We start from the raw sequence: 26,325 nt of genomic DNA, 5'->3' as shown, positions 1-26,325 counted from the left end.
TTCTTATTTCACTTCGAATTGTAATAATAATCAATATTATTTTATTAATGATCAGGCAAGTTTAATATATGATGGTGGTCCGACAGTGAGCCTGAAGTTGTGGTCCGATATCTGGAAATTTGATCTTACTATCTGGGCTTTTGCTTAGTCCCCCCACCAATCCACCCACCCACCTTGAAAATGTCTCCTGCACCCCTGCCTATTTGTCTTATTTAAAGCTAATAATAATGACTACAGGCTGACTTTTACAAATGAGGACATCTCCAAAGGAAGGTTTTATCATTTTAATTCTGGGGACAGTTTTGTGGACAGTAAATGCACATACTCAAACTAAAAACAATTCCATAATATCGACAATCATCACATCAAACATAATCAAGTTTCAAGTTTATTACATTTATAGAGCACATTTAAAACAACCTTGGTTGACCAAAGTGCTGTACAGAAATTACCTATAAAAATAGACATTCACAAGACATTAAACGCACAAGAAAACAGATAGGTTTTCAAAAGACTTTTAAACTCAGATACTGTGGGTGCAGTTTTGATCGATAAGGGCAGTTTGTTCCATAGCTTTGGGCCAGCTACAGCCAGGGCTCTGTCCCCCCTGCATCTCAGTCTAGTTCTGGGTACCCGTAATAGGTGACTAGTCTGTGATCTGAGTGCTCTGCGTGGATTGTGCGCAGTAAACAAATCTGACAGGTATTGAGGAGCAAGACTGTTTGTGGCTTTGTAGACAAATAATAAGATTTTAAATTCAATACGATATTGAATCGGTAACCAGTGCAATGAATGTAAAATTGGCGTAATGTGGTCCCTTTTTCGACTGCCTGTGAGCAAACGGGCAGCAGCATTTTGGACCAGTTGAAGTCTATGAATAGACGAGACAGGCAGCCCGTGATACAGCGAATTGCAGTAATCAAGCCGTGATGATATAAAAGCATGTATTACTATCTCAAAACTCTTCCTACTTAGGAAGGGTTTAACTTTCGCTAATCTTCGTAGATGGTAAAAGCTGGAACTGACAACATAATTTATTTGTTTGTTCAGTTTTAATCCGCTGTCTAAAATGAAACCCAGATCTTTAGCCACAAAAGAGCGATACGGAGTGAGAGAGCCCAAATCAACAGTGCTCAGATCTGTTTTTTCATTGGGGCCAAACAGGACAATTTGTGTTTTGTCCTCGTTCAGATGCAGGAAATTATCGGATAGCCACGTTTTTAACTCTTGAAAACAGTCAATTAATTGATTTATAGCCGACCTGTTGTTGTGCTTAAATGGTACATACAATTGCGTATCATCGGCATAACAATGATAGGATACCCCGAATTTCCTAAATATCGATCCAATAGGTAGCATATACAAAGAAAAGAGTAATGGCGCCAAAGTTGAACCCTGGGGGACACCACATGAAGCATGGGCAACAGAAGAAGTGTGCATCCCTATGTTTACTGAGAATCTTCTATTGGACAGAAATGATCTAAACCAGCCAAGTACGGTGCCTCTAACACCTATGCAGTGCTCTAAGCGAGATAGCAAGATACCGTGGTCAACAAAATCAAATGCAGAGCTGAGATCTAATAACATTAAAGCAATGGTATTACCGGCATCAGTGGACATTAAAATGTCGTTAAAGACTTTCAAAAGGGTGGTCTCAGTGCTGTGTAGTGTTTTAAAACCAGACTGAAAAATATCTGATATATCATTCCTAATCAAATAGTTTTGTAACTGCATAAATACAATTTTTTCTAAAATTTTAGATAAAAATGGTAGGTTGGAGATCGGTCTAAAATTTGAATAAATTGTGGGGTCAGGAGAAGGCTTCTTTGGGATCGGTGACACCGAGGCAAATTTGAAGTCATCCGGGACTGTCCCTGTCAAAAGACTGTTATTTAAAATGTTCATCAAATCTAGACCTATAGTATCAAAGATTTGTTTTATAAATCGCGAGGGTAACACATCATGGGGAGAAAAGGTGGATTTTAGTTTTATAGTGATTTCTTTACAAGTATGCAATGAAACCAATTCAAATTCACTCCAGTGAGTAGTGGATAAAATGGTGTCTGTTGTATAATTCGTCATTGCAGAGAATTGAGCCCTGAATAATGAATAATGGCCAAACCAAGTATGTTGCATATCATTTATCATTAAAATGAAAAAAAAAAAGCTCTGTATGTTAATGTGTTTGCAACCATCTTTTAATATTATTATTCATACCATAAATCATTTGCAGACCTTGAATAAATCTCATGGTTTGACGTTAATAGAGAACAGAAAAGCCGAAACATGATGTTACTGTAAGAGCGAGAGCGGAAGCCTCATACTGAGTTTAATAAGCAAAAGAGAGAAACAAATCATCATCTTTTCCAATCTCTCCTGACTCATAACAACCTACTCCAGCAGCTGCATCCGTTACCCTGGCAACAAGGTGAACGAACAGCGGGCAGTGCACCTCCAAAATGGTCCCCATTACGGAGCAATTCTCACCAGCCTTTATACTCTCATTCTGTGTTAAAAGAAGCGGTTTATCTTTGGGGGTAAATGATTGCGTTCCAGTCAACATCATTACTTGTGAATGCCGTGCAGAGGGGGCGAACTGTGGTTGGCTGAGCCAACAATGAGAGAGACGCATTCAAGCACAGGTTTATCACCTTAAAGTTGTCGACGGGGTCTAGAGAAAGGTGTGGAGAGGTGCATGATGGACGGATGACAAACGAGAGCGATTTATCACAGCAGCATTGTGTCTCCTGACACAATCTCTCGTTTTAGAGCGTCTGAGGCGCTGGAAGACCGTTGGTCAGATGTGCGATCGTCAAAACATCTGACCTGAGACAAACATGTACTTTGGCATTAACATGCCTTTTTGGCATATGTTGGTGATACCAAGGTGTTTTTGAAGTACGATGTGATTACCATAGTATATGATTTTACTGTGCCATGGTAACACAACTTAACTTTATTTGTATGTTTATGTACGGGATGTTTTGTATGTTGGTAAGTAGGGTTGTGTATTGTTTGAATTTTAAAGGTCCCATGGCATGGCATTTTTCTATTATTTTATAATGTTTCCTGAGGTGTACTTATATTGTTAGTATGATTTTTACATCATAAAATGTAATAATTTAGACATAAAAGGCATTTTTTTCAATACTGATGTTTGCACTCTGGCTGAATGCCCTGTTTCAAGAGGCGTGTCTGCTGTGAGACTTCAGTAAAAACGGCCACTGTTGTGATTGGCTGACATCTTTGCATTTGAAATGAACGGAGGGGGCGTGGTTTAACGAGCAGGCACGAGCTGCTGCCAGAGAGACAGATGGACCTGAGTTTCACATCAGTTCTCAGCACGTCTCAGTTCAGTGAACTGTTGTAGTTACTAGCATATACTTCAGGTTATTAGTTTATTTCTAGTCGGAGGGGCTGTCACTCATGTCAGAAAGTTAGTAACTTTAGTAAATCAGCGCTGACTGGAGACGCGAACCGTTTAGAACGATTCAGTCCGATTTGGTGAACTGATTCGGTTCACTAAAAAGAACCAGTTCAAAAGAATGATTCGTTCGCGAACCGGACATCACTAATGTACCAGAGACGGAGCGATTGCTAACAAAGTTATTTATAGTAACTACTGAGTTATGAGAGCGCTGTCAGTCAGCGCGAGTTTATTGTGTTTGTATCTGAGAGTTCTGAATAAACACGAGTCCCAGTCACACCGAGTCCGTCTTCATCCTTATTACCAACTTTGTAACACATGCAATGTACCATTACAGCTGTCGAGATGAAGGAGTTACGAGTAAGTGTTGATTATAGCATTATTTTTAGATATGTTCCTATCATATGAAAAGTGTCAGTGACGCGCATTGATGACACAGCGCAAACAACGACACAACAGCAGTAACCGAATATAATCCAGTTTATTGTGGGCTAGGCTGGCTAGCCCAGATATGCTCACGCTTACCCCCCGTCTGCTTAATCTCGCGCCGCGTATGGCGCCTCCGCTGTGGGCCAGATGCAGTACTGGGGGTCGGTGATGTTGAAGGCCGACCGGTCAGTGCAGCCCAAGCTTCGGCATGCGTGAGGTTTATCTCTAAAGATGTTACTCTGCTTATGTTGAGCAGAAACGACTGTATGCACATTTTAGAACAGATAGACTAGACGCGACATGAACGTACAAAAACACTGACTCACAATATAGAAAACACGAAAACACCGTTCTGTCGGGAGAGAGAGAAGCCGCTGCGTGTGCACGAATAATAAATAATTAGCTACACATAAGAAATCACTGATCACAGATCAGAAGGAACTGAAAAAAGACTTCTGTTTTCATTTGTACATCCAAACACTGAGCAACTGGCATGCCTCGCTCGTTTAAAAGCCATGATCTCTCGAGGACAAACAAATATAGCGCTTGCATGGGCGTGACAAATTCTCTGGGCGGAGGAAAGGGAGGTAACCTTTCCTGTTTTGACTTCATAACAGGAGACTTCAGGATTGGCTAGTCTGGCCTGTCATTTTCTCAAGGGCAGAGAGAGACAGCCAGAACTCGGTTTACACCGATCAACATTTCTATCCACTTGGGGACAATATTCAGGCTAGGGGAACTCATATTAATGTTGAAAAACCTCATAAAATGAAAATGTCATGCCATGGGACCTTTAACAATTCTGCTTTTCGATTTCAGTGAGGTGAAAACATTTATTCAAACATTTATATCAAACATATTTATTCTGTGCCTTGAGGCAAAACGTTTTGTTGCAGCTGAATACTATGGGGGAAAAAATAAGCAGTCTACAAAAAATCAGCATCCTAAAGAACACTATAATTTGCCTGTGGTTTTAACAAAAATACCACAGTAAAACCAACTGGGCTAACTATTATAAATATATTCAAATATTTAAAGGGTTAGTTCACCCAAAAATTATGCCATAATTTACTCACCCTCAAGCCATCCCAGGTGTATATGACTTTCTTCTTTCATCCAAACACAATTGGAGTTATATTAAAAAATATCCTGGCTCAAGTTTTATAATGGGATGGGAGTGAGTAGAGCCCGAGATTTTGAAGCCCAAAAAAGCGCATCCATCCATCATAAAAGTAATCCATACATCTCCAGGGGGTTAATAAAGGCCTTCTGCAGCGAAACAATGTTTTTTTTGTAAGAAAAATATTTATAACTTTATAAACTATACTCGTTTCCGGTAGTCTAGTTCCGGCGGTAGAGTGACCTCTGTCCCAACACATGACGTATTGACGAACGCAGAGGATAGAGCAAAACAAAACACCGGTCACGAATTAGAAGTCTAAAACGAGAATTTTTAAAGAGAAATGTCGGAGGAGCTTGAGTTGGTTGCCCAGCCCTATTTGTTTGAACCGCGAGAGGCGTTGACTCTCACCTAAGCTTACGCTACTTCTACATCCTATGTCATGCGTCAGGTCAGAGGGCATTCTTCCACCAGAGCTAGACTCTTGTATGGCCATTACCGGAAGCCATGGATTATAGTTTATGAAGTTATAAATATGGGTATTTTTCAAACAAAAACACATCGACGTATGGATTACTTTTATGATGGAAGGATGCGCTTTTTTGTGCTTCAAAATCTTAGTTACCATTCACTCCCATTATAAAGCTTGGAAGAGCCAGGATATTTTTTCTAATGCCCCTATTATGCATTTTTGAAAGTGTCATGTAGTGCGTAACATAGTTCTAAGTGAATGAAAACATCCTGCAAGTTTTAAATCTGAAAGTGCACCGTAGTATATAAAGTTATTGTCTCAAAAGTAAGAGTCAACTCTGAGTCAATTAAACGAATCGAAACAATTTAGTTGTGACGTCAAGATAACACTGCAGTGGATACTGGATAGCATCATGTTGAGAAGGTGCTGTGCTCTACAATGTGTTTTTTGTGTTTCATATTGTGTAGGTCTCTGGCTAACCGGCTAACTCGCATTATTACTGTCTTACTGAAAAACTACTGTAAATCAGCTGTGGGCTGCAGTATTACCTAAAACTGTGTCTATTATTGCAGATTGTCTGTCATTCCTACTACTTTGAGCAAAGATAAAGGATGGAGCAAGATTTTTTTGCAAACTTTAATGTTACATCAGTCATTCACGTTAGTGCTCGGATAACGGATGTGCTGTTATTGATACAGTTCCCGCATGTGCACCTCAATAAATTAGAAACACACACACACGCACACACGGTTTGTTGATGGAAGCACACTACAGTTGAAACATCTCATAATGTACCTCAAACTGAGTAGCATCACTGAGAAACGTCCTGCTCAAGATTCGGGTTCTTCCAATATTTAATTGATTCGGACTCGCACTGGGATTGGTGTAAAATCTACGTCATCGTTACTGTCTTTACAGTGTGTACTATCGCTGAGCTCCGGAAGCCTCCGGACGCCGGATGGAGCTGGAGTTCAGTTAATTGATGCATCTAAACCTGTTGTTGGAGATCTCCAAAACTAAATGAGGAAATTCACTTTAATATCACTTTAATTTAACTCAGATTTTGTTTGGTTGAAAGAAGAAAGTCATACACACCTAGGATGGCTTGAAGGCCTAAAACATAGAATAATCCTTGTTAAAGTTACAAAAGTTATTCCGTCTCAAGATCAGTGAGTGATTTACTTTTTCATTTGTTCTTTTATTAATGTTAATTACACAGACTACAACAGGTTTATTAGGCTGCTGTCACTTAAAGAGTGCTGTTTACGGTTACTAAAGGGTTAGTTTGCCCAAAAATTTTAAACACAAAATTTAAACAATTAATACCGTTTTGTGGCTCTCTGTCGTGATCGCTGTAGCGCCTCAGTTAAAGCTGCTCGTGAACCGATTATCTTTTCCTTCTAGTTCATTGATAAGCATAACATAAACATGAATGAACACTACAAGAAATGTTATTTCAACCGTGGAAAGACGTCAGTAAACACCGTTGTTCCAAGTTCAAGTCCACCGACGTTAATCTCCTAACTCTTCTAACTGACTGCTAACTGACTGCTTTGTCGGACAAAACGGCAGATTCTGCGATTTGATTGGTCAGATCGCCTGTCAATCAAACTTGCGAAGGGTGAAAATCACCCTCACCATTCATGCTCATGTCATTCCAAACCCGTAAGACCTTCGTTCATCTTCAGAACACAATTCAAGATATTTTGGATGAAATCCGAGAGCTTTCTGACCCCTCCATAGACAGCAACACAATGACCACTTTCAAGGCCCAGTCCATGTGAATATACAGTGGTTCAACCTTAATGTTATGAAGCGACACAAAATACTTTTCGTGCACAAAAAACTAACAAAACTTTACTTTATTCAACAATGTCTTCTCTTCCCTGTCACTCTCTTATGCTATTTACCCTTTAAGACAAAACCGACTGTGTTTATGAGTGATTATGGCATAATTTTGTCCGCTTAAGCGCAAGAGTACATGAACTCAATTCAGTATTGTAAACCATACGAGAGACGCCTTTCTTTGGATGTGTGCGCAACGAAAGCAGCACGCGGTGCGAATGCCGATTTGAGTTCTCTTGAAAATCACATTCAGGAATCAATATTGGATTGAAATTTAAATTGTATTACAAGTATCCAAATACAGAATTGTAATTTTCGATACCCAACCCTATTGGTAAGGTTGTTTTTTTTTGTCAAATTGGACCCTACTCACACATTTCTGGTATTATTTAATTTTCATTTAGGTTATAGTTATGTAATGCCTTTCTAGTCTGCATTTTTTTTATGATTTATATTTTTGATACATATAGCATAAAAAAAGAAAAACAAGAAATAATACATTAAAAAACAAATAGCAGTGATGTAAATAAATATTCGAATGGATACATAAAGGTAAAGCATTGAAATGTACAAACGGATAAACAAAACTTTAGGTGCAAGTACAAAAAATATACATATTTCTATCTTGTTTAATGTTCTATTACCCATTAATACATAATTTTATGGAAGTAAAATGGGTTGCAAATGACAATTAATGTTTAAATGAATAAATAAGTGAGCTGGTTTTAAAACATCCTTGTTTTGTGACAGTAAAGGAAGAGGAGCCGAATGTTTGTCTGCATTATATGCGACACAGTTTACGTCCCAAAGGGGGAGTCAGGCATTTCCTTTAATCAAAGTCTGTCCCAGACCACCACATGCAAACACAAAAACATATTAAGGCATATTCCTTTATAATCTTTTATGCATATTCATTTTCATTACATAGTCTTTATATTTATTATTGCATATTCCACTTAGTCTGTCAAACACACTCAAATGTTAAAAGGTTTCTGACAAACAGTCTAGTGGTTTTACCTAGACAGCATTTTTAATTTCAGCGATTAATGCTGTAATGCACTGTGATGAATATGTTGATTATAATTTATTCAGTACTAAAAAGTAACAATTGTTCCATGTAGATAAAACTGCACATTACCTCTGTCTCTCTCTGTTGTTTTTGGTCTCAGGGCTACATGAAGCCCCTCAAGCACCCGGAGAACTCCCCTCTCTGTGATCCGTCCCTGGTAGATGAGATGTTTTACCAGATCCCTGAGATTCTAGAACATCATGAGCAGTTCCTGGAGCAGGTGCTGGACTGCGTCAACCAGTGGCACGACAAACAGACTATCGGACATGTGCTCATTCAGTCGGTGAGATCCTAATCCCAGTTTGATTACTATTTGCACTGTATTGTATGTGAGATAAGCATCCCAGTTCATAGAAGGATATGTTGAAAATACTAATGCTGTGTCACCATTTGCATACTATCTGTCCCAATTAGAATTCAATATTAGAATGAGTGTTCTCTGAATTAAATTATATTGATAATTAAATACTAATTTTAGGGCTCTATGATTTACGTGATGAATTTGGCAGAATTTGGCAAAATTTGGATGAATAAATCAAAAGAGTCGTACACTTAATCAAGTGTCTGTGAATATTGAAGCGCAAAAAGACTGCTATTGAAATATGATGTCTGCATTTTGTACAGAGCTGCTTTAAAAGTAATTTTACCAGTCAAACGCCCTGTCATCATATCATCTGAGGAGACTATCATCAGATTATTAAAAATATTAATATTCATTAATTTGATTACCACCATTTTTATTACTAAAATTTTATTAAATCATAAAATCTAGAAAAATTAAAATAGACATCCCAAAATTTCTGGGGGAAAAAATGTATTGGGTACTGTTAGGGCCCTATTTTAATAATCTGAGCACATGGTCTGAAGCACATGGCGCAGGTGCACTTAGTGCAAGTCCAAATCCACTTTTGCTAGTTAAACAATGAAAAAAATGGTCGGTGCGGCAGGCGCGTGGTCCAAAAGGGTTGTACCTAGTCTCTTAATGAGTCATGGGTGTGTTTTGGCCGTAACGTTCAATAAACCAATCAGAGTCTCATCTCCCATTCCCTTTAAAAGCCAGTTGCACCATGGCGAATTCGCTATTTAAATGGCAGAATTTTTGAGTGGACAGACTGAACACTTCTCCAGTGAGGAATCCTTTTATTTTTAATATTTAAAAATTGTGTGTGCTCCTACAAAGGACTTCTGATTGTGTGTGTGTGTGTGTGTGTAATAAGCAGAGTGTACGTGCGTTGTGCACCCGCCTATAGGCGCATATTACTAACACACCCTTTAAATAACACAAATAATACTGCGCTATTGACTTTAGACCAGGTTTTTGTTGGTCAATGGCATTTGCTATTTAAACAACGTGGTGCTGCACTTGAAAATGATAACAGCGTCAGGCTGAAACTAGCAAAAAAAATACTTGCGTTGCAACTTTAAAGCAGGTTTTTGTTGGTCATGGCACAGTTGGTTTCAGTTGCCTCAAAATAGCAACACGCCAACAATGCGCCTGAACACACCTTGTTTTCAGACCATCATGCACATGGGCGAGAAATGTGAAAATGATAACTGCGTCGGGCTGAAACTAGCAAAAAACACTTCCGTTGCATTGCGCTGGGTGTATGGTAAGGCCTTATATTATGTTAAAATTGTAATAAAGTTTTGAATTCTTAAAAGTTTTATTGATTAGACATTCTTTTTATTAGAATATAATTAAACCATTAAAATGGTATCTAGAAAAATAAAATGGGAAACATGGAATTTTGGAAAAAATAAAAAGGATTTCATAGGGTCTTATGTTTAATTATTTCCAGTGGGTATACATGCTGTTTCCTGCTACCCCTTGTGCTAAAGAGGCATATTTGTGATGGTTCTCTATCAATGTAAAATGTGAAGACCTCAAGGATGCTGCAGATTTTAAAAGCATGGACCTGAAAGTTGAAAATTATGAATTTTAACTTAGGTAATAAATCTAGCTAGACGCCAACGCTTACACGCAATCCAATCCTGCTCCTGGAGGGCCACTGTCCTGCAGAGTTCAGTTCCAACCCCAATTAAACACCTAAACCAGCTAATCAAGGTCTTACTAGGCATACTAGAAACTTCCAGGCAAGTGTGTTAAGGCAAGTTGGAGCTAAACTCTGCAGGACAGTTGTGTTTTTCCCTGGTTCAGAAATAGCTCATGAACAAAGTGTTACAATTTGCAATAATCAAGAGAAATTGTAATGGTCTACCCACTATTTTCACATTAATAGCATGTCTCATTTTGATGATTGGCCTCTCATTTGAGTGTTACTAACACATGGGTGGTTCAGTTAGCCAGTGATTCACTCAGAGAGTGTGTGAACGCTAGGCTGGAGCCACTCAGCCTCGGTCATCTGCTCTCTAAAGGTACTGACAGAAGTGTTGACGTCTAGCAGGTGTTTGTTTTCCATCCTTAAGGGATGACGTGCAGGTTGTAGGCTTATTAGCTGACATGGACGCCGTACTGTCTCAACCCACCACTCTTACATTGTTAGGGTCTGTACTGTCGTGATGCTGGTGCCGTTCTGTCTTTCAGAATTACACACACACACACACACACATTATTTCTCCTGCTGCTAGGTCCTCGTCTCATCCTAAGTGCCATGTTCTTTTGAAAGAAATGGTCACACTTTAGATTAGATCCTCAATAAACTCTTAATTACTGCTTATTAATAGTTAGTAATGTAGTTGTTAAGTTTAGGTGTTGGGTATGATTAAGGGATATAGAATATGGTCATGCAGAATAAGGCATTAATATGTTCTTTACTAATAAACAGCCAATATTCTAGTGATATGCATGCTAATAAGCATCTAGTTAATAGTGAGAATTGGACCCTAAACTAAAGTTTTACCAAAAAATGTATACTTTTATTCAGCAAGGACACGTTAAAAGTGACAGTAAAGATATTTATAAAGTTACAAAAGATTTATATTTTAAATAAATGATGTTCTTATGAACTTTCTATTCATCAAAGAATCCTGAAAAAATGAATCAATTTCTGCAATAATATGAAGTAGCACAACTGTTTTCAACATTGATAATACCCAATAACTGTTTCTAGAGCAGCAAATCAGCACATTAGAATGATTTCTGAAGGATCATGTGACACTGATGACTGGAGTAGTGATGCTGAAAATTCAGCTTTGTCATCACAGGAATAAATTACATTTTCAAATGCACTCAAATAGAAAGCAGTTATTTGAAATTGCAATAATATTTCACAATTTTACTGTATTTCGGATCAAAGAAATGCAGCCTTGTTGAGCATAAAACATAAAAAAAACTTACTTAGCCCGAACTTTGGTTTACTGTACTTTCCCATCACTTTAAGTGTATTGTTTAAGTATGCTAATTGGGATGCAGCCAAACAGTTTGTTCAGAATAAGGTGAAGGTCTGTTCTCTCTGTAGGAATTCTGAGTGTCTCAGTGTGGGGCTTTAATCTGTCTGACCCTCTGCCCCGGGATGGAGAAATACAGTCTTACAACTGCTAGTTCCGTGTTGTTTAGACATTCCTGTCAGATTCATGTTCGCACATCAAATGCAGGATTTTTATGGTCCCTGACTAAATTAGTTGCAAACTGACAAACTCTGATAGTTAGCAGTCGGATCCACTGCTCGTTTAGACACCACAATTCTGTTTTATGGGATTTTAGGGCTTTAGGGCTGTACTGAACCCTGTGCATGTAAGTCGCAAGCCTGGTTTCACAGACAGGGCTTAGATGAAGGCAGGAAGAGGCCTTAGACAAATTAAGACATTTAAGTCGCTTTTATAAACATGAAAACATTACTTGTGTGCATCTTGAGACAAGACAATGGTACTGACATATTTTAAGGTACGTCAGTGTATGTTGCTTTGAGTTAAGACAACTCAAACATTCGTTTTAGTCTGAGACTAGGCTTAAGCCATTTCTGTGAAACCAGGCATCAGTGAAACTTATGCTCATGCCTGCACTTTTTGCTGTTTTTTTTTTGTATTATTTTGTAATGATTCTGATGTTTTTAAGGTTCCAGAAAGTTCACATTGATTTTCTTTATAGCTAACTTCAAAATGTTCTTCAATTTTAAGCTTCGAGATTAATCATAACATTACAAAGAAAAAAGTATGTGGAATAAAAGCTTTAAAAATAATTCAGAACTCCTTTGCAACAATATAGCATCATGATAAGTCACCCACAACAACCTTGCATTGTGGCAAGAAAGGACCATTATCTTGTTTTATTAGTTTTATTAAATAACATACAACCCAAGTCACATGCGAAAGTCAAGACCAAAAACAAAACATGAAAACCAAGGGTCATTCACCTTATTTGATAAACAAAAATATCAAATTATTTAATTATATTATTATATTCATGTGCACTTTTTAATGTTCAGCACAACTGCGAACAACACTTGAGGAAACTTGAGCATCAGATGACTGTACATAGTTTCAAATAGTTGTTATTTTATTTATTTTATTTTTATTAATTATGTTATATGAATTTATTTTATTTATTTATATTTTATTTATAATTTCATTTTATTTGTTTATTATTTCATTTATTTCATTTTTCATTTTATTTATTGTATTTTTTATTTTATTGTATTTATTTTATTTTATGTTTTATTTTATGTTTTATTTTTTATTTTATGTTTATTTTATTTTTTATTTATTTTATTTTATTTTATTTTTTTTATTTTTTTATTATCAAAGTGTAAAAATGAAAGCCTCTATGGAATAGACATTGTGCAGGTGTGTCAGCATGTTCTTCAAGTCTCGTAAAACAGGACCTCTGTTTCTGGTGGGTGTAAATTGTCCCCCTGTGGTTTTACAGTTAAACATTACAGAACAGACTGAGTCACACTCTGGCTGTGAGCTGTCTCTCCTCACAACAAGCTAAGGAGATTTATTCGAGCACTGCCTGTCCACACACCATCCATCCACAAAGATAATTACTCAGAGTCGTCCTCACTATCAGATAGGAAGCCATTTTAGTAAAAAAATATATAAAAAAGCGCCATGGTACAGTTTTTTAGAGCTTGGTAACATAACTCCGAATTCTCTAAGGACAGAATTTCTCCTTAAGGTAGGGATGCGTTTATTTTGTACAGCGCTGATAATGTCGTCACTTTCTCCTCAGTTTTCCAAAGAGATCCTCGCCAATATTTATTCAGCATACATCGACAACTTCATGAACGCCAAAGACGCTGTGAGGATTGCGAAGGAAGCCAAGCCTGCTTTCCTCAAGTTTTTAGAGGTACGTTACATTATGTGTGTGTGTGTGTGTGTGTGTGTGTGTGTGTGTGTGTGTGTGTGTGTGTGTGTGTGTGTGTGTGTGTGTGTGTGTAAAAATACTTTTACACTACAATTATCCCCTCGAGAAGCTGTTTGGCAGCTCTTGGACATTTATATGGTCATTTGGCACAGCTAAACTTTAAATATATGGATTTTGTCATTTTGCAAACTATGACCTGTTATAACAGAGATGGACTGGTTTCATTTTCTGTATTTACGTTGGACTATTAATATCTTTAACTGGAGATGAGGTTAAACCAGTGTTATTTTAGTATTATTTCAATACTATTTTAGTATTTATTAATGTTTTGAAATAGCTTTTTATTTTTATATTTTTTCGTTTCCATTTTTTTGTTTCCGTTTTTAATTGTATTTTTTACTTTTAATTTTAGTACATTAACATATTTATTTCAGTTATTAACATTAACATTTTTTTTTAGTTTTTCCATCTAATATTTATTTATATTTCAGCCTTATTTCAATTAAATGTTTTTAGTAGTTTTAGTGAACAATAATACATTTAACTCGGTTAAACAAATGACATATATTCCCTAGATTTAAATGCATATTTATGCTTTCATTTATCATATTTTCTCAGCTGAGTTATAAAATGTTTGAGGTGTACTTGAACTCAGCTGTTCGAAGGTGACTGCCCTCTAATGGTAACTCTGCAAACTGAACCTTGACTAAGTTATCTAGTAAAGCATGGTTGGATAAACTGTACACATGAAGTTAAAATCGAGATAAAGTATAGTTGTACTTCTAAACTTTTTGTTTGTGTTCTTTTTCTCTGTTATTCTTTCTCTTTCCTCCTCAGCAAAGCATGCGTGAGAATAAGGAAAAACAAGCTCTGGGTGATCTGATGATAAAGCCAGTGCAGCGGATCCCACGATATGAGCTGCTAGTTAAGGTGACACTAACCTTCCCCCTTTTAGTTTTACCTTTTTGTGTCTGTTCGTTTTCATCTATAAGATTTCTTTTCATGTATTTGTGCTTGTTTAGAACACATTAGGGTAGGGCTAAACTTTTAATTAAAATAAAATCGAAATTGTGATGAATTGTGATAAACATATGGGTTGCATACTTCAGGGCTTTGGTTCGCATGAAATGCATCTTGTATCACTTAAAAACATTTATTTGGGAATACAACATGCACCATACAATTCAACTTATTTGTTAATGAGAAGTGTTTATAAACCTAAATTGTGCAGATTTCCTTCAAAATAAAAGCTCAATGGTTTAATAAGAAATTTCTCTATTTATATTTAATAATAATCATAATTATTATTATTATTTTATAGTCATATTGATTAATGATTATCCTATAAGATATAGTCCTTGACATGTAAACGGGTAGCACTTTATTTTACAGTCCTATTCCGCATGTACATACTATGAATTTATAATTGCAATTACAATAACTGGGTTTTAACTAGGTACTAACCCTGAACCTAACCTTAACCCTTATATTACCAGTACTTTCTTGGGTTACTACACTGTAATTACACTGTAAGTGCACGTACTGTAAAATAAAGTGTAACCGTTATCAGTATTCAGGACTGAAACCATCTATGCATTTTATGTGTATTTTATTTTTAGTTACTTCCTGTTGTTTTGGTAGTTTAGATTGTTAATGACACATTCTGTTTGTGGGCATCAGGATCTTCTGAAACACACTCCTGAGGATCACCCGGACTACCTGTTTCTGCTGGACGCCCAGAAGAACATCAAGCGATTGGCCGAGAGGATCAACAAGGGCAGACGAAGTGCGGAGGAGCTGGAGAAAGAGACGCGTGTCATGCAGGAGATCGAAGCCCACATTGAGGGCGTGGAGCATGTGAGAGACGTATAAATCAGTTGATTTTAAATCAATTTTTATTACTTACTTCTCATTGTTATTTTTATATATGCATCTTTTATTATTATTTTTTAAATCCCTATTATGTAAAACAATTGACCATTGTGTATGAAATGTGCATGAAAGATGGATGGATGGATGGATGGATGGATGGATGGATGGATGGATGGATGGATGGATGGATGGATGGATGGATGGATAGATAGATAGATAGATAGATAGATAGATAGATAGATAGATAGATAGATAGATAGATAGATAGATAGATAGATAGATAGATAGATAGATAGATAGATAGATAGATAGATAGATAGATAGATAGATAGATAGATAGATAGATAGATAGATAGATAGATAGATACAGATTTAAGTTTAGGTTATGTTGTAATATTTTCCTCTATTATTTTGATGTTTATTATTATCATTAATATTATTATTAATGTTCATATAAGTATAATTATTTATGTTCATATACTCCTAGCTTTGGCAATATTGTATGATTTACATTCATGCCAATAAAGCAATTTTTAATTTGATAGATAGATAGATAGATAGATAGATAGATAGATAGATAGATAGATAGATAGATAGATAGATAGATAGATAGATAGATAGATAGATAGATAGATAGATAGATAGATAGATAGATAGATAGATAGATAGATAGATAGATAGATAGATAGATAGATAGATAGATAGATAGATAGATAGATAGATAGATAGATAGATAGATGATAGATAGAAAGATAGAAAGATATGAAAAGGTCAATTGTAAGCTGACTATTTCTTGGAATTGTGCATTTATATCTTAAAATTCTGGGAAATAAAGTCATAATTGTGAGATAAAAAGTCACAATTAGTTTTTTATTATTATTATTCTGTGGCGGAAATAAGCTTCCATAAGTATGTTTTCCCTTCGGCGATACCTAATCATGTTTTTTCCTGTCAGATCCTGAATCCGCAGAGGAAGTTCCTGAGACAAGAGATGGTGGTGGAATCGGTGAGCACAAATAAGCTCTTCATACAAGAAATAAGATCATTTTGACCAAAATGATGAGCTTACTAAACTTCTGTTCTTCTCTTTACTGCAGAAAACGGTAGGCGGTAAGAAGGACCGATCTCTTTTCCTGTTCAGCGACCTGCTCATCTGCACCACACTGAAGAGGAAGTCTGGATCTCTTCGCAGGAGCTCCATGAGTTTGTGAGTAGTGTTGTGCATTTGCGGCTTTCTTTTAATAGTCCAGAGATGTGAGGAGGTCCTGGGAAAACTGATGTTTGCTTTAGAAACCTCAGAGTCCCCTGAGCTCTTCTGCTCTGCAGTCCAAAGCCAATGCAGTTTATTTCTGAATAACACTGCACCCTAGTGGACGGTCAGCAAAACAGCACTGATATAGTCTGTACCATATCTCACTTAGAAGATGCTCTAAATGGGACCTATTATGCCCTTTTTCAAAGTCTTGATTTTGTTTTTGGGGTTTACTAGAATGGGTTTTCATGATTGAATGTTCAAAACTGGCTACACCTTATATTTCACATATTTTACATCGTTTCAGAACCTCTCTTCCCAGTTTGTTAGTAACGCACTTAGTCCATGTCTCTATGAAGCCCCTCCTTCCAAAAGCGCAGTGTGCTCTAATTAGTCAGCTGGACCAGTGTGTTGTGATTGGTTAACTGCTTTGAGCGTGTTTGGGAAATGATGGAAATTACCATTTCAACTAACTACTAGGCCTCGTCCCTTTTTTGTGTTTGCAGGAATAATTTAAAGGTAGGCAATTGCAGAGAAACTAGCAATAGCAAGTTAGCGTTGAAAGCGTAAGATCCCACCCTCCCTTCAGAGCACTCTCTCCAAAGCAACGCCTCCTTCAAAACACATGAACGCACACAGCAGATTCTGCAAAGCGTCACAAGAGACTGCGTTAAATTACCTCATGTCTCAAAGGGCATAACATTAAATAATAATGAACAGAAACAACACACAGATCTCTTACTTGCACCAGCTGACTGCTGCAGATTCATTTCAGTGTTGATGGTGTTAATGTAGAAACTCATAAATCGGTGTCTGAGGATGTGAACAGCTCAGGGTAGAACATCACAGGATGCCTTCTCATAATTATGGTTATTACATGGTGTGAACTCAGCATAAGCTTGTTGTTTTGGTTCAGAAGGAACTGAAAAAGTTTACTGGTGTTTGTTTGCGGCAGTCAGACTATGTTTACGTGGACAGCAGTAATCTAATTATTGCCCTTATTCTGAATAAGACAATATTCTGATTAAGGTGTTTACATGAGTTGCTTTTAGAATATTCAGTTCATGTTCCCGTTTTACATGTTATAGAACATCGCTCGATTAATGGTACGTCATTACGTCCCCATGCCACGCTACGCTGTCCGACGTCCAATCATAGCGCGACTTTCGTGGGTCTGTTAAAATCAATGGGCTCAGGCAACTGCTGTAACTTTACCTGCGGGTGTCGCTAATGGACAGTGTTCCTTTATAAAAACGAGTGATTTTTATACTTTTTAATGTAATTTATAATGTCAAAATTGGTTTCAAAATCGTGATTGTTTGGATTGTTTTTTTCTGCCGTCGAGCCACAGGCGTTCACTGAATGGCCAAAGCGCTCGCCAGCCTAGAGGTTCCCGACCGCTGTTGTAAGCAGACAATTATGAATCTGGGATTACAGATACAAATGTATTGTATTTTACTTTTACAATGAGCAGAATTATTACAACACAAAGAAAAAAATATAGAGGAGGCCGTGTCAGAATGAGCAGTCAAGCAAGACACGTCATGGCAACGACATTTCAGACTGACAGATACGTAAAATATAAACAGGGCATTTGAGCGCCTTGTTACTGTTTTGTACTCGCTGTTATATTAATTATAATTCAAATTCTCTTTTATTTGTCACAATTTTATTGATGATTGTTGAGAGGGGCACTTTTGATATTTTTTTTTAAAAGGGCAGGGGCTCGAGCCCCCAAAGCCCTCCCCTCTGCACTTGCCTGGTGTGTGTGTGTCCTGTCACAAAATGCGGCGAAAACTCCTACACGACGTTAATAGTTAGATTAAAGTGTGTACATGTCTACAATGCACTTCGATAATGCGACTAAAATAGGCATACTCCACATGTCTTGATTCGATTTTTGTTTAATTCGAGTATGGCTTTAACCGGATTAAGGTAATTAGAAATCGCTGTTTACATGGTAGCTTCTTAATCAGAATATTGTCTTAATCAGATTAATATCGGATTATTGTTGTCCATGTAAACATACTGAGTAACTGTGTCTATAATGTGCCGCGCTGATGATATGCGATGTATGCGCAAGCAGGGTGTGTAGGTATGGAAATACATAGGCAGGTAGAACATCCTATCATTGCATTCGGACCGATATTGGACACATATTTTTTGATCCTGAGACTTCCACAGAAGATACAGCTCTGGAAAAAATTAAGAGACCACTTAACATTAAGAAATCAATTTTAAGTGGTCTCTTAATTTTTTCCAGAGCTGTATATACATGTTTTAATATTTAGACCACTTCTATTATTGATTTTCTATCAGGATGTGAAGAGTGTTTCAACCAGAAAAACAAAAAAAACAATTCCTACCCTATCTTTAAATGAGGAACATTGTGACATGTTACATGAAATCTAAATATGGAAATGCATTACATTTACAGAAGTAAAATGCACTGCAAATGCTCTTTTAGGACTTTAAGTATCTTGTAAATGTTTCAGTGATGATCTCTCATGATTAACCCTTGTGGCATTTGAATCACCAACCTTTCAGATACCAGACTAGATCTTAAACTATCAAGCTCATGTTGGAAATATCCTCGAGTGATGATTCAATTCTCTCTCTCTGCTACTCTTTCAGATATTCCGCTGCTAGTGTCATTGACACCTCGAGTAAATATAAGTTCCTGTGGAAACTGCCCATAGAAGACATGGAGGTGGTTAAAGGTCTGTTACCATCACACACAATCAGTATGACATGATGTTTACCATGTTTGGGTTTTTGCTCTATCTCTCTCTCTTTTTTTTCTTTTTTTTTTACATGCTCTTAAAATGGAAAAGCTGAGATTCCCAGCAAGACCGAAACCTGAGCTTTTCTTTAAAATGTGTGTCCTTTCCTGGATTATTTTATGGAGATAAATGCGTCATAGTGTTATCTTTATCTCTTTTCTGTTCGTTCATTCATTCATTTATTATTTTGCCCCTTTTGTTACTTTCTTTTCGATACTTAGTTTGACTTTATTTTACTGACTCACTGTCGTTTTATCATCACAGGTTCTAATCAAGCCACTAACAGAGAAAACATCCAGAAAACCATCAGCCGTCTGGATGAAGATCTCAGCACGCTTGGACAAATAAGCAAGTTGTCAGAAACACTCAGTTTCCCTCATCAGGTCTGTCAATCTTTAGTCTTTATGATGTTGTTGTATTGCTGTTGCTATAAAATGTTGGTCACTTGGTAGAAACGTAATCATTTTTATATACAGCATTTGCCTCTTTACTTCTCTCCAACTCAGTAGAATGAATGAAATATCCTGAACTGCTTTTCTTTGTCTGTGTCAGAGTTTGGATGATGTGATAAAGGATCTGATGGCATCAGTGCACCGGGAGCTGGCGGAGAAACAGTCTCTGGCTTTCAGCATGACGTTACTACCCACTAAACTAGAGCTGACCTCCTCTTCAGCTGAGACCACCTTCATCTTTGAGTTCAGCAGCCCTGATGCCCGCAGTAACTTTGAGCAGGCATTTGAGGAGGCCAAGAAGAAGCTTGGTAAATAATCTACCACCAGAGCTCCAGACCGTCTGTTTCTGTTTTTAAATAATCCAATAAAGATAATTCTTTGTATCTGAAAGCCGATAACCGATATATTGGCCGATAAATCTAAATCCGATAAATGTATATAATTTTTGAGAGCCTGATTACAAAAACAAAAGTCTAAGCACAAAATGTATAATTAACTGCATATTCCTTCATATTTCAAGCAATTCAAAAGCATCGTGGCGAACAGTGCGCATCTGAAGTGTCTCCGCTGAAGGAAATAATCCATTATTTATCGGCTTTAATATATCGGCCAAATTTTTGTATCGGGCTGATAGCGATAACATTAAAAATGAACATGTTGGCACTATATATAGAAACTGTTTTTAGTATTTATATTTATTTAATAGTATTATTTTGTTTTAGTAATTGTGATTTTGCCATTTTTATTAGTTTTTTATGCTTTTATTTAGCTTTACTAATTGAAATAAATAAGTCTGTTAAAATACTAAAATTACGCATTTACTTATTATAGTATTTTAACTTATTTATTTAAGATAATTGCCAAGGCAACATTTCTAATTGTTGTTGTTGAATGTTTTTTAAGTTTAAACTTTCATCTAGTATTTATATTTCCTTTTATTTAGCTTTATTTCAATTACTAAAAACTATTTTTAATAGTTTTAGCTTTTAACAAGAGCAACACTAGCAGAAACCAGACAGCAGTTATATAGATTCCCAAAAGGCACAATAACTCTCCCATGAATATATGCAGTAATTATCGTTTGGTTTTTCCATGAAGATATGTAGTATTTTTGAGGATTTTCAATGGAAAATATAATATATATTATTTATGCAAAGCTCAAAAATAGTACATATTCATGCAACATCCAAAACATACTGCATAGATCAATGAATAACCAGCACATATTGTATATATTCAGTTAAAATGCCAATAATTACTTCACTGCTACCTACATTAGTGGCCAAAAGTGATATCTGGAGAGGATGTTTGTTTTTATGACCCTTACAAGTTCGATCAAACAATAAAAATGTTTTTTAATATATTGATTTAAATATGGAAGGAAAAACAAAACACTAAACTTGGTAAAAAGGTATAATAACAGTAAATGTATAATACTAAAAAAGAATAATAGACCTGTCAAAATTATTTGGCAAAAACAAGCATAGAAAAACTAAAATATCAAGGGAAAAAGTATACATTTGTCTACAATATAATCAGTTATTATTATTTAATTGATTCTCTCGTTTTTGCGAGTTATGTTTGTAAGATATCTTGGCCAAAAATGATGTCCGCACAATTTGGTATATTTCATTGTGAATAAAATAATTGGCTCCAAGCACCACTATGCTATATGCTTAAAAAAAAAATTACGCAATTTTAATAATATTTCAATAAAAGGTGAAGATGTCAGGCCGGACATTACTTTTGGCCACTACTATATATTATAACTATATATATAAACAAATACTGCATATAGTCATGAGAAGGCCAATAAATACTTATATTTATGATGCATACTTCATATTAGCCCAACAAATATTGTGTATATATCGATGAAAAAGACAATAAATGCTATATATTCATGACAAGCCCTTCATATTGTACGTATTCATCCAGCCATGAACAAAGACCAGTGGGACCCAGAGTTCCTGAAGGCCATTCCCATCATGAAGACCCGCAGCGGGATGCAGTTTTCCTGCGCCTCCCCCAGCCACAGCTGTCCAGAGAACACGTATGAGGTGTGGGTGTGTAACAGCGACGGGTACGTGGGTCAGGTGTGTCTGCTGAACATCCGAGACGAGCCCACAGTGGAGGCCTGCATCGCCGTCTGCTCCGCTCGCATCATCTGCATCGCCGCCGTGCCGGGCCTGAAGAACAGGTGAGACAGACTCGCCCGAGGCCCAACGGCTTTAAACGCACCTGTTTGTGTGGTGGAGTCAGGACAGATTCTCCTGTTAAAGACTAATAATAGATGAACTGTGTTGATGAGCACCATGAGACTAATGTGAGAATCCCTGTACAGATATGCGACATGCTCACACTGCTAATGAGAACATTCTAGGTTATTTTCAACCTAATGTGTATGTTCTACGTGTGTGGCATGATCATTCCAACATCCTTCAATGTATATAAATGAACAGTACAGTCCTCCACTACTCCTACCAATTAAAGGTGCTGTATGTCATTTTTTGGACTGTACTAAAGCATAAAAAACCATAATATGTTTACAGAGATTTAGGAAATGTGTTAAGTTCAAATAATTGTTTCTCCAACAATCCTACAGCCAGTTATTCTACTTTGAAATGTGTGTTCCATGTCGGAATGTCTGTTTTTGTTTTGGTCTGTGTGATACCGCCCGCTGCCAATTTACCCAATAGTATTTCAACACCCCAGGTTGCCTGTTGGCGGAAAACAGACATGAGCCCTGTTTCCACCAAAATTACCCGGAACAATTTGTACCAGGAACTTTTTTTTACAGGAACTTTTTTTCCCCCCAGACCTGCTACTGTCTGCGTTTCCACTGCGGTCTAAAGTACCGTGAAGATTAGGCAAATTAGATGAGCACTGATACTAAAGCGTATTCTGAAAGCTCGTAAAGCTAGATTTAAAATAAGACAACGAATGTTATTACCAGCTATTACGGACATTGACCGTGCGATTGCTGAGACAACGCGCGCCATCGTACAGAAAGAGCAAGACTGATATTTACTGAACGCAGAACGAACCTCGCAAGACTTTTAAAAATGCTGGTTGAAATAAAATGCTGCGTGAGCTCAACCAATCAGCATGTTCAGCGCACAAGTCCCACCCCGAAAGTTCCGGAACTTTGAAAAAGTACCACCTCGGGAGCAGGGCCGTTTGGAGGGGGAAATATTTACCCGGAACTTCATTTAGACCCCGGTTCCCGCGGTCGAAACACACCGAGTACCACCCCAAAGTTCCTAGTTCCTGGGGAAAGTTCCTGTGGTAAGTTCCTGCGGTGGAAACGCGGCTATGGAAGCCATTGAACAAACCGGTTCAGAGATCACAGATTCTATCCGTCCTGAAAAGCCTCATCAATAAAAACACTGCAAATGTATATTTAAAGGAACACGCCGACTTTTTGGGACTATTTTCAGGCGCTGCGTAATATCATGGAAGAACAACCCACTCCATTATGTTTAAGTTGGACTGCAGTACCCATTTCAACCACTAGCTGTCCATATTACATACTCCACCTTTAAGGATGGTTTAGACCAGGGGTTTCCTGCCTCAGCACACCTGCCTGGAAGTTCCTAGTATGCCTAGTAAGACCATGGCTGCATCTGAAAACGTATAATGCTGCCTTCGGAGGACATTCCGAGGTAGGAAGGCATCAAGGCACGTACGAATCCAATGTTAGCTTCACTTTCTGTCTCCTGAGATACCTTCATGTGATGGATTTTTGAATGCAGCATAGATGTATCCTTCCCCGCTTTTGATATCACACAATCCTATGCGTTCCATTCGGTGACAGTTGAGCTAGAAAAATTAAGATGCCGTCTGAAATTTGCGGTTGCTGGTCAGTTTGTGTGTAAATGTATGTTTTTGACCCAACATTTTCCGATTCTGATGTAATTTCTAGCGAGCAAATAAATATTTGTTTAGTTCTCACCAAAGCTTACTCTATTTTGCTGTAGATCATTAAACTGTTACGCTGCCTCAGAAGTCTGTCCGAGATCAGTTCCGTGAGGTACCTTCGTGCGCAAACGCTGCCTGCTGAGTCATTAAGGCTTGTTCGAGATGCATCGCTGCTGCGCAGACCGATCAGCGTATGACAAAGTACAGTGAGAGCAATTCAGAATCGTTTGCTCTCCAATCGCTCTCACAGTACTTTGTTGTCATACGCTGATCGGTCTGCGCATCTCGAACAAGCCTATTGCCTATAAGGCAACAAGTCAGCTGCCTATGTTTTCAGATGCAGCCTTTGATTAGTTGGTTCAGGTGTGTTTAATTGGGGTTGGAGCTAAACTTTGCAGGACAGTGGCCCTAGCCCTCCAGGAGCAGGATTGGACACCCCTGGTTTAGACAGTATTGTAGCTCAAATAACAAACCTTTTACTAAAATATTCATATGTGAATATGAATATGCCTTTTAAAATTGGTTTGCCTCAATAACAGCTGATTAATTTTTTACACACTATGCGGATTGCATGTGCAAAAATGTCTGTTATGTCTGCAGAGAACGTGTCGGCCATTCCACCCCCTCCGCCCCATCTGAGTCAAATCCTGCGGCGTCTACACAACCCCAGCTCCATATCAGCATCTCTGGCTCGTCTCTGGAGCTCAGCGAGCCCCCTGTAGTGCCCGCCGCAGAGCTTGTGCCTTTCGACAGCGATGACACAGATGATGAAGACTCTCCCAGCCCTTCATCTACACTGCAGAGTCAAGCCTCCCACTCCACCATCTCCTCCAGCTTCGGCAGTGAGTTAAAGTCTTTAAAGTCTCTAAAATCAAATAAAGTGCACAGCCTGGAACAATTACGATAAAAAAAAAAAGAAGTCTCTTATGCTCACCAAGGCTGCATTTATTTGATACAGTAATATTACAATTCAATAATAATACAGTAATACATTTGTTATATTATTATAGTTTAAAATAGCTATTATTTTATTTTAATAAATTATAAAATGCATTTTATTCTTTTGACAAAGCTGAATTTTCATCATCATTACTCCAGTCTTCAGTGTGCTGATTTGCTTATTAGCCTTGCTGCTCATAATAGATTTATTTCAAAAATATGAATACATTTTAATTATATTAATCTTTTGTCTGGCAGCATACCTTATAATCACCCTCATGTCACTCAAAACACATTTGTTTTGTAATTTGTGTTTTATTAATTATGATTTTATTATTATTATTTGTTTCTCGCAGATGATGAGGCAGCTGTTTCAAAGGACATGGCCACAGAGACCACCAGCTCTGAGGAGGAACAAGAGTTTCCCGTCCCCAACTCATTCGGGGCCCCTCGGCTCAGTGCGGACAGTCCCGTGGACGGCCGTGCCATGCGCCGGTCTAGTCGAGGGTCCTTCACCCGTGCCAGTCTGGAGGACCTACTGAGCATCGACCCGGAGGCGTACCAGAGCTCTGTCTGGCTCGGGACCGAGGACGGCTGGTAGGTCAATGCATGACTGCGGATTTACGGAAAAATACACTTAACCTTTAAAATGTGATGTAGTGCGGTACTTGATTTGGCTATTTTAGCATTATTTATATACTGTTATAATATTTTTTATTAGCTTTTTTTCATATTTAGTAATTACATTGTATGACATTTTTTTTAATATTTCTTTTTAGCTTTAATATATATTTATTTCATTTTTTTTTAACTTCAGCTTATTCATTTCAGTTAGTTGACAAGGCAACATTTCTAATTTGGAAGTTTTTTTTCTTTTTAAGTTTAGGTTTTATGAGAATAAAACAGTAGTTCATTTGGTCCAATGGGATTTTAATGGATTTTGAAAAATAGGTTGCGATCCTATTGTTGGTTATTATGATGATTATTATTATTATTATTTATAATTTTTCGGTGCCAAGTTGGCCATGATTATATCTGCGTAGATAAAAGCAATTATTTTTGATAAAAACTTTTTTCTTTAACCCTTAAATGTATTCATGTTTCGCCAATCATTCTTACATATTCGGGTCTTTAGCGACCCGGATCTATATCTAACATGGATGGATCTCTACCTGTTGCGATAATATAAAACTCTCTTGATATTAGAGAAGAATAAAATAAAGCATATTTTGTTCCCTTTTGGAGCTTGGAAGGGTTCAGTTTGAGCAGATGTTTTACAGATGTCACTGTTCTCGTCAGAGCTCATTCCCAGTACATTCAGCATCTGGCTCATATTCACAATCTCAAACAAATTCTCAAAACTATCATTTAAAATCTTCAAAGTCAATATTTTGATCGCTGACAGCTTCCTCACCAGGTCCACCATCAAGTGACATTGACGCTAGTATTTGATTGCGTTCAGTACTTGCTCTGCAGTA

At 37.3% G+C, this 26,325-nt stretch overlaps 1 protein-coding gene across 2 annotated transcripts in view; it reads left to right on the top strand.

The window, feature by feature from the left end:
- The window catches only part of arhgef17 (Rho guanine nucleotide exchange factor (GEF) 17), a 115,076-nt gene that overhangs the window by 78,558 nt on the left and 10,193 nt on the right, over positions 1-26,325 (top strand). The window contains exons 4-15 of one of the 2 annotated variants that reach the window (XM_079826024.1): positions 8,463-8,645; positions 13,494-13,610; positions 14,466-14,558; positions 15,309-15,485; positions 16,456-16,506; positions 16,598-16,707; positions 19,387-19,472; positions 19,800-19,918; positions 20,088-20,295; positions 21,926-22,187; positions 24,509-24,750; positions 25,204-25,444. In XM_079826024.1, the coding sequence (XP_079682150.1) occupies positions 8,463-8,645; positions 13,494-13,610; positions 14,466-14,558; positions 15,309-15,485; positions 16,456-16,506; positions 16,598-16,707; positions 19,387-19,472; positions 19,800-19,918; positions 20,088-20,295; positions 21,926-22,187; positions 24,509-24,750; positions 25,204-25,444 (1,889 nt within the window). Of the gene's footprint in view, positions 1-8,462; positions 8,646-13,493; positions 13,611-14,465; positions 14,559-15,308; positions 15,495-16,455; positions 16,507-16,597; positions 16,708-19,386; positions 19,473-19,799; positions 19,919-20,087; positions 20,296-21,925; positions 22,188-24,508; positions 24,751-25,203; positions 25,445-26,325 lie in introns of both variants that reach the window. The other variant, XM_079826023.1, reaches the window with a different exon arrangement.

This window comes from Gobio gobio (assembly GCF_949357685.1).
Source record: "Gobio gobio genome assembly, chromosome: 9".
Taxonomy (NCBI): Eukaryota; Metazoa; Chordata; class Actinopteri; order Cypriniformes; family Gobionidae; genus Gobio; species Gobio gobio.
Note: the sequence above shows the minus strand (reverse complement) of the source record. Positions and strands in the feature narration are given on the sequence as shown.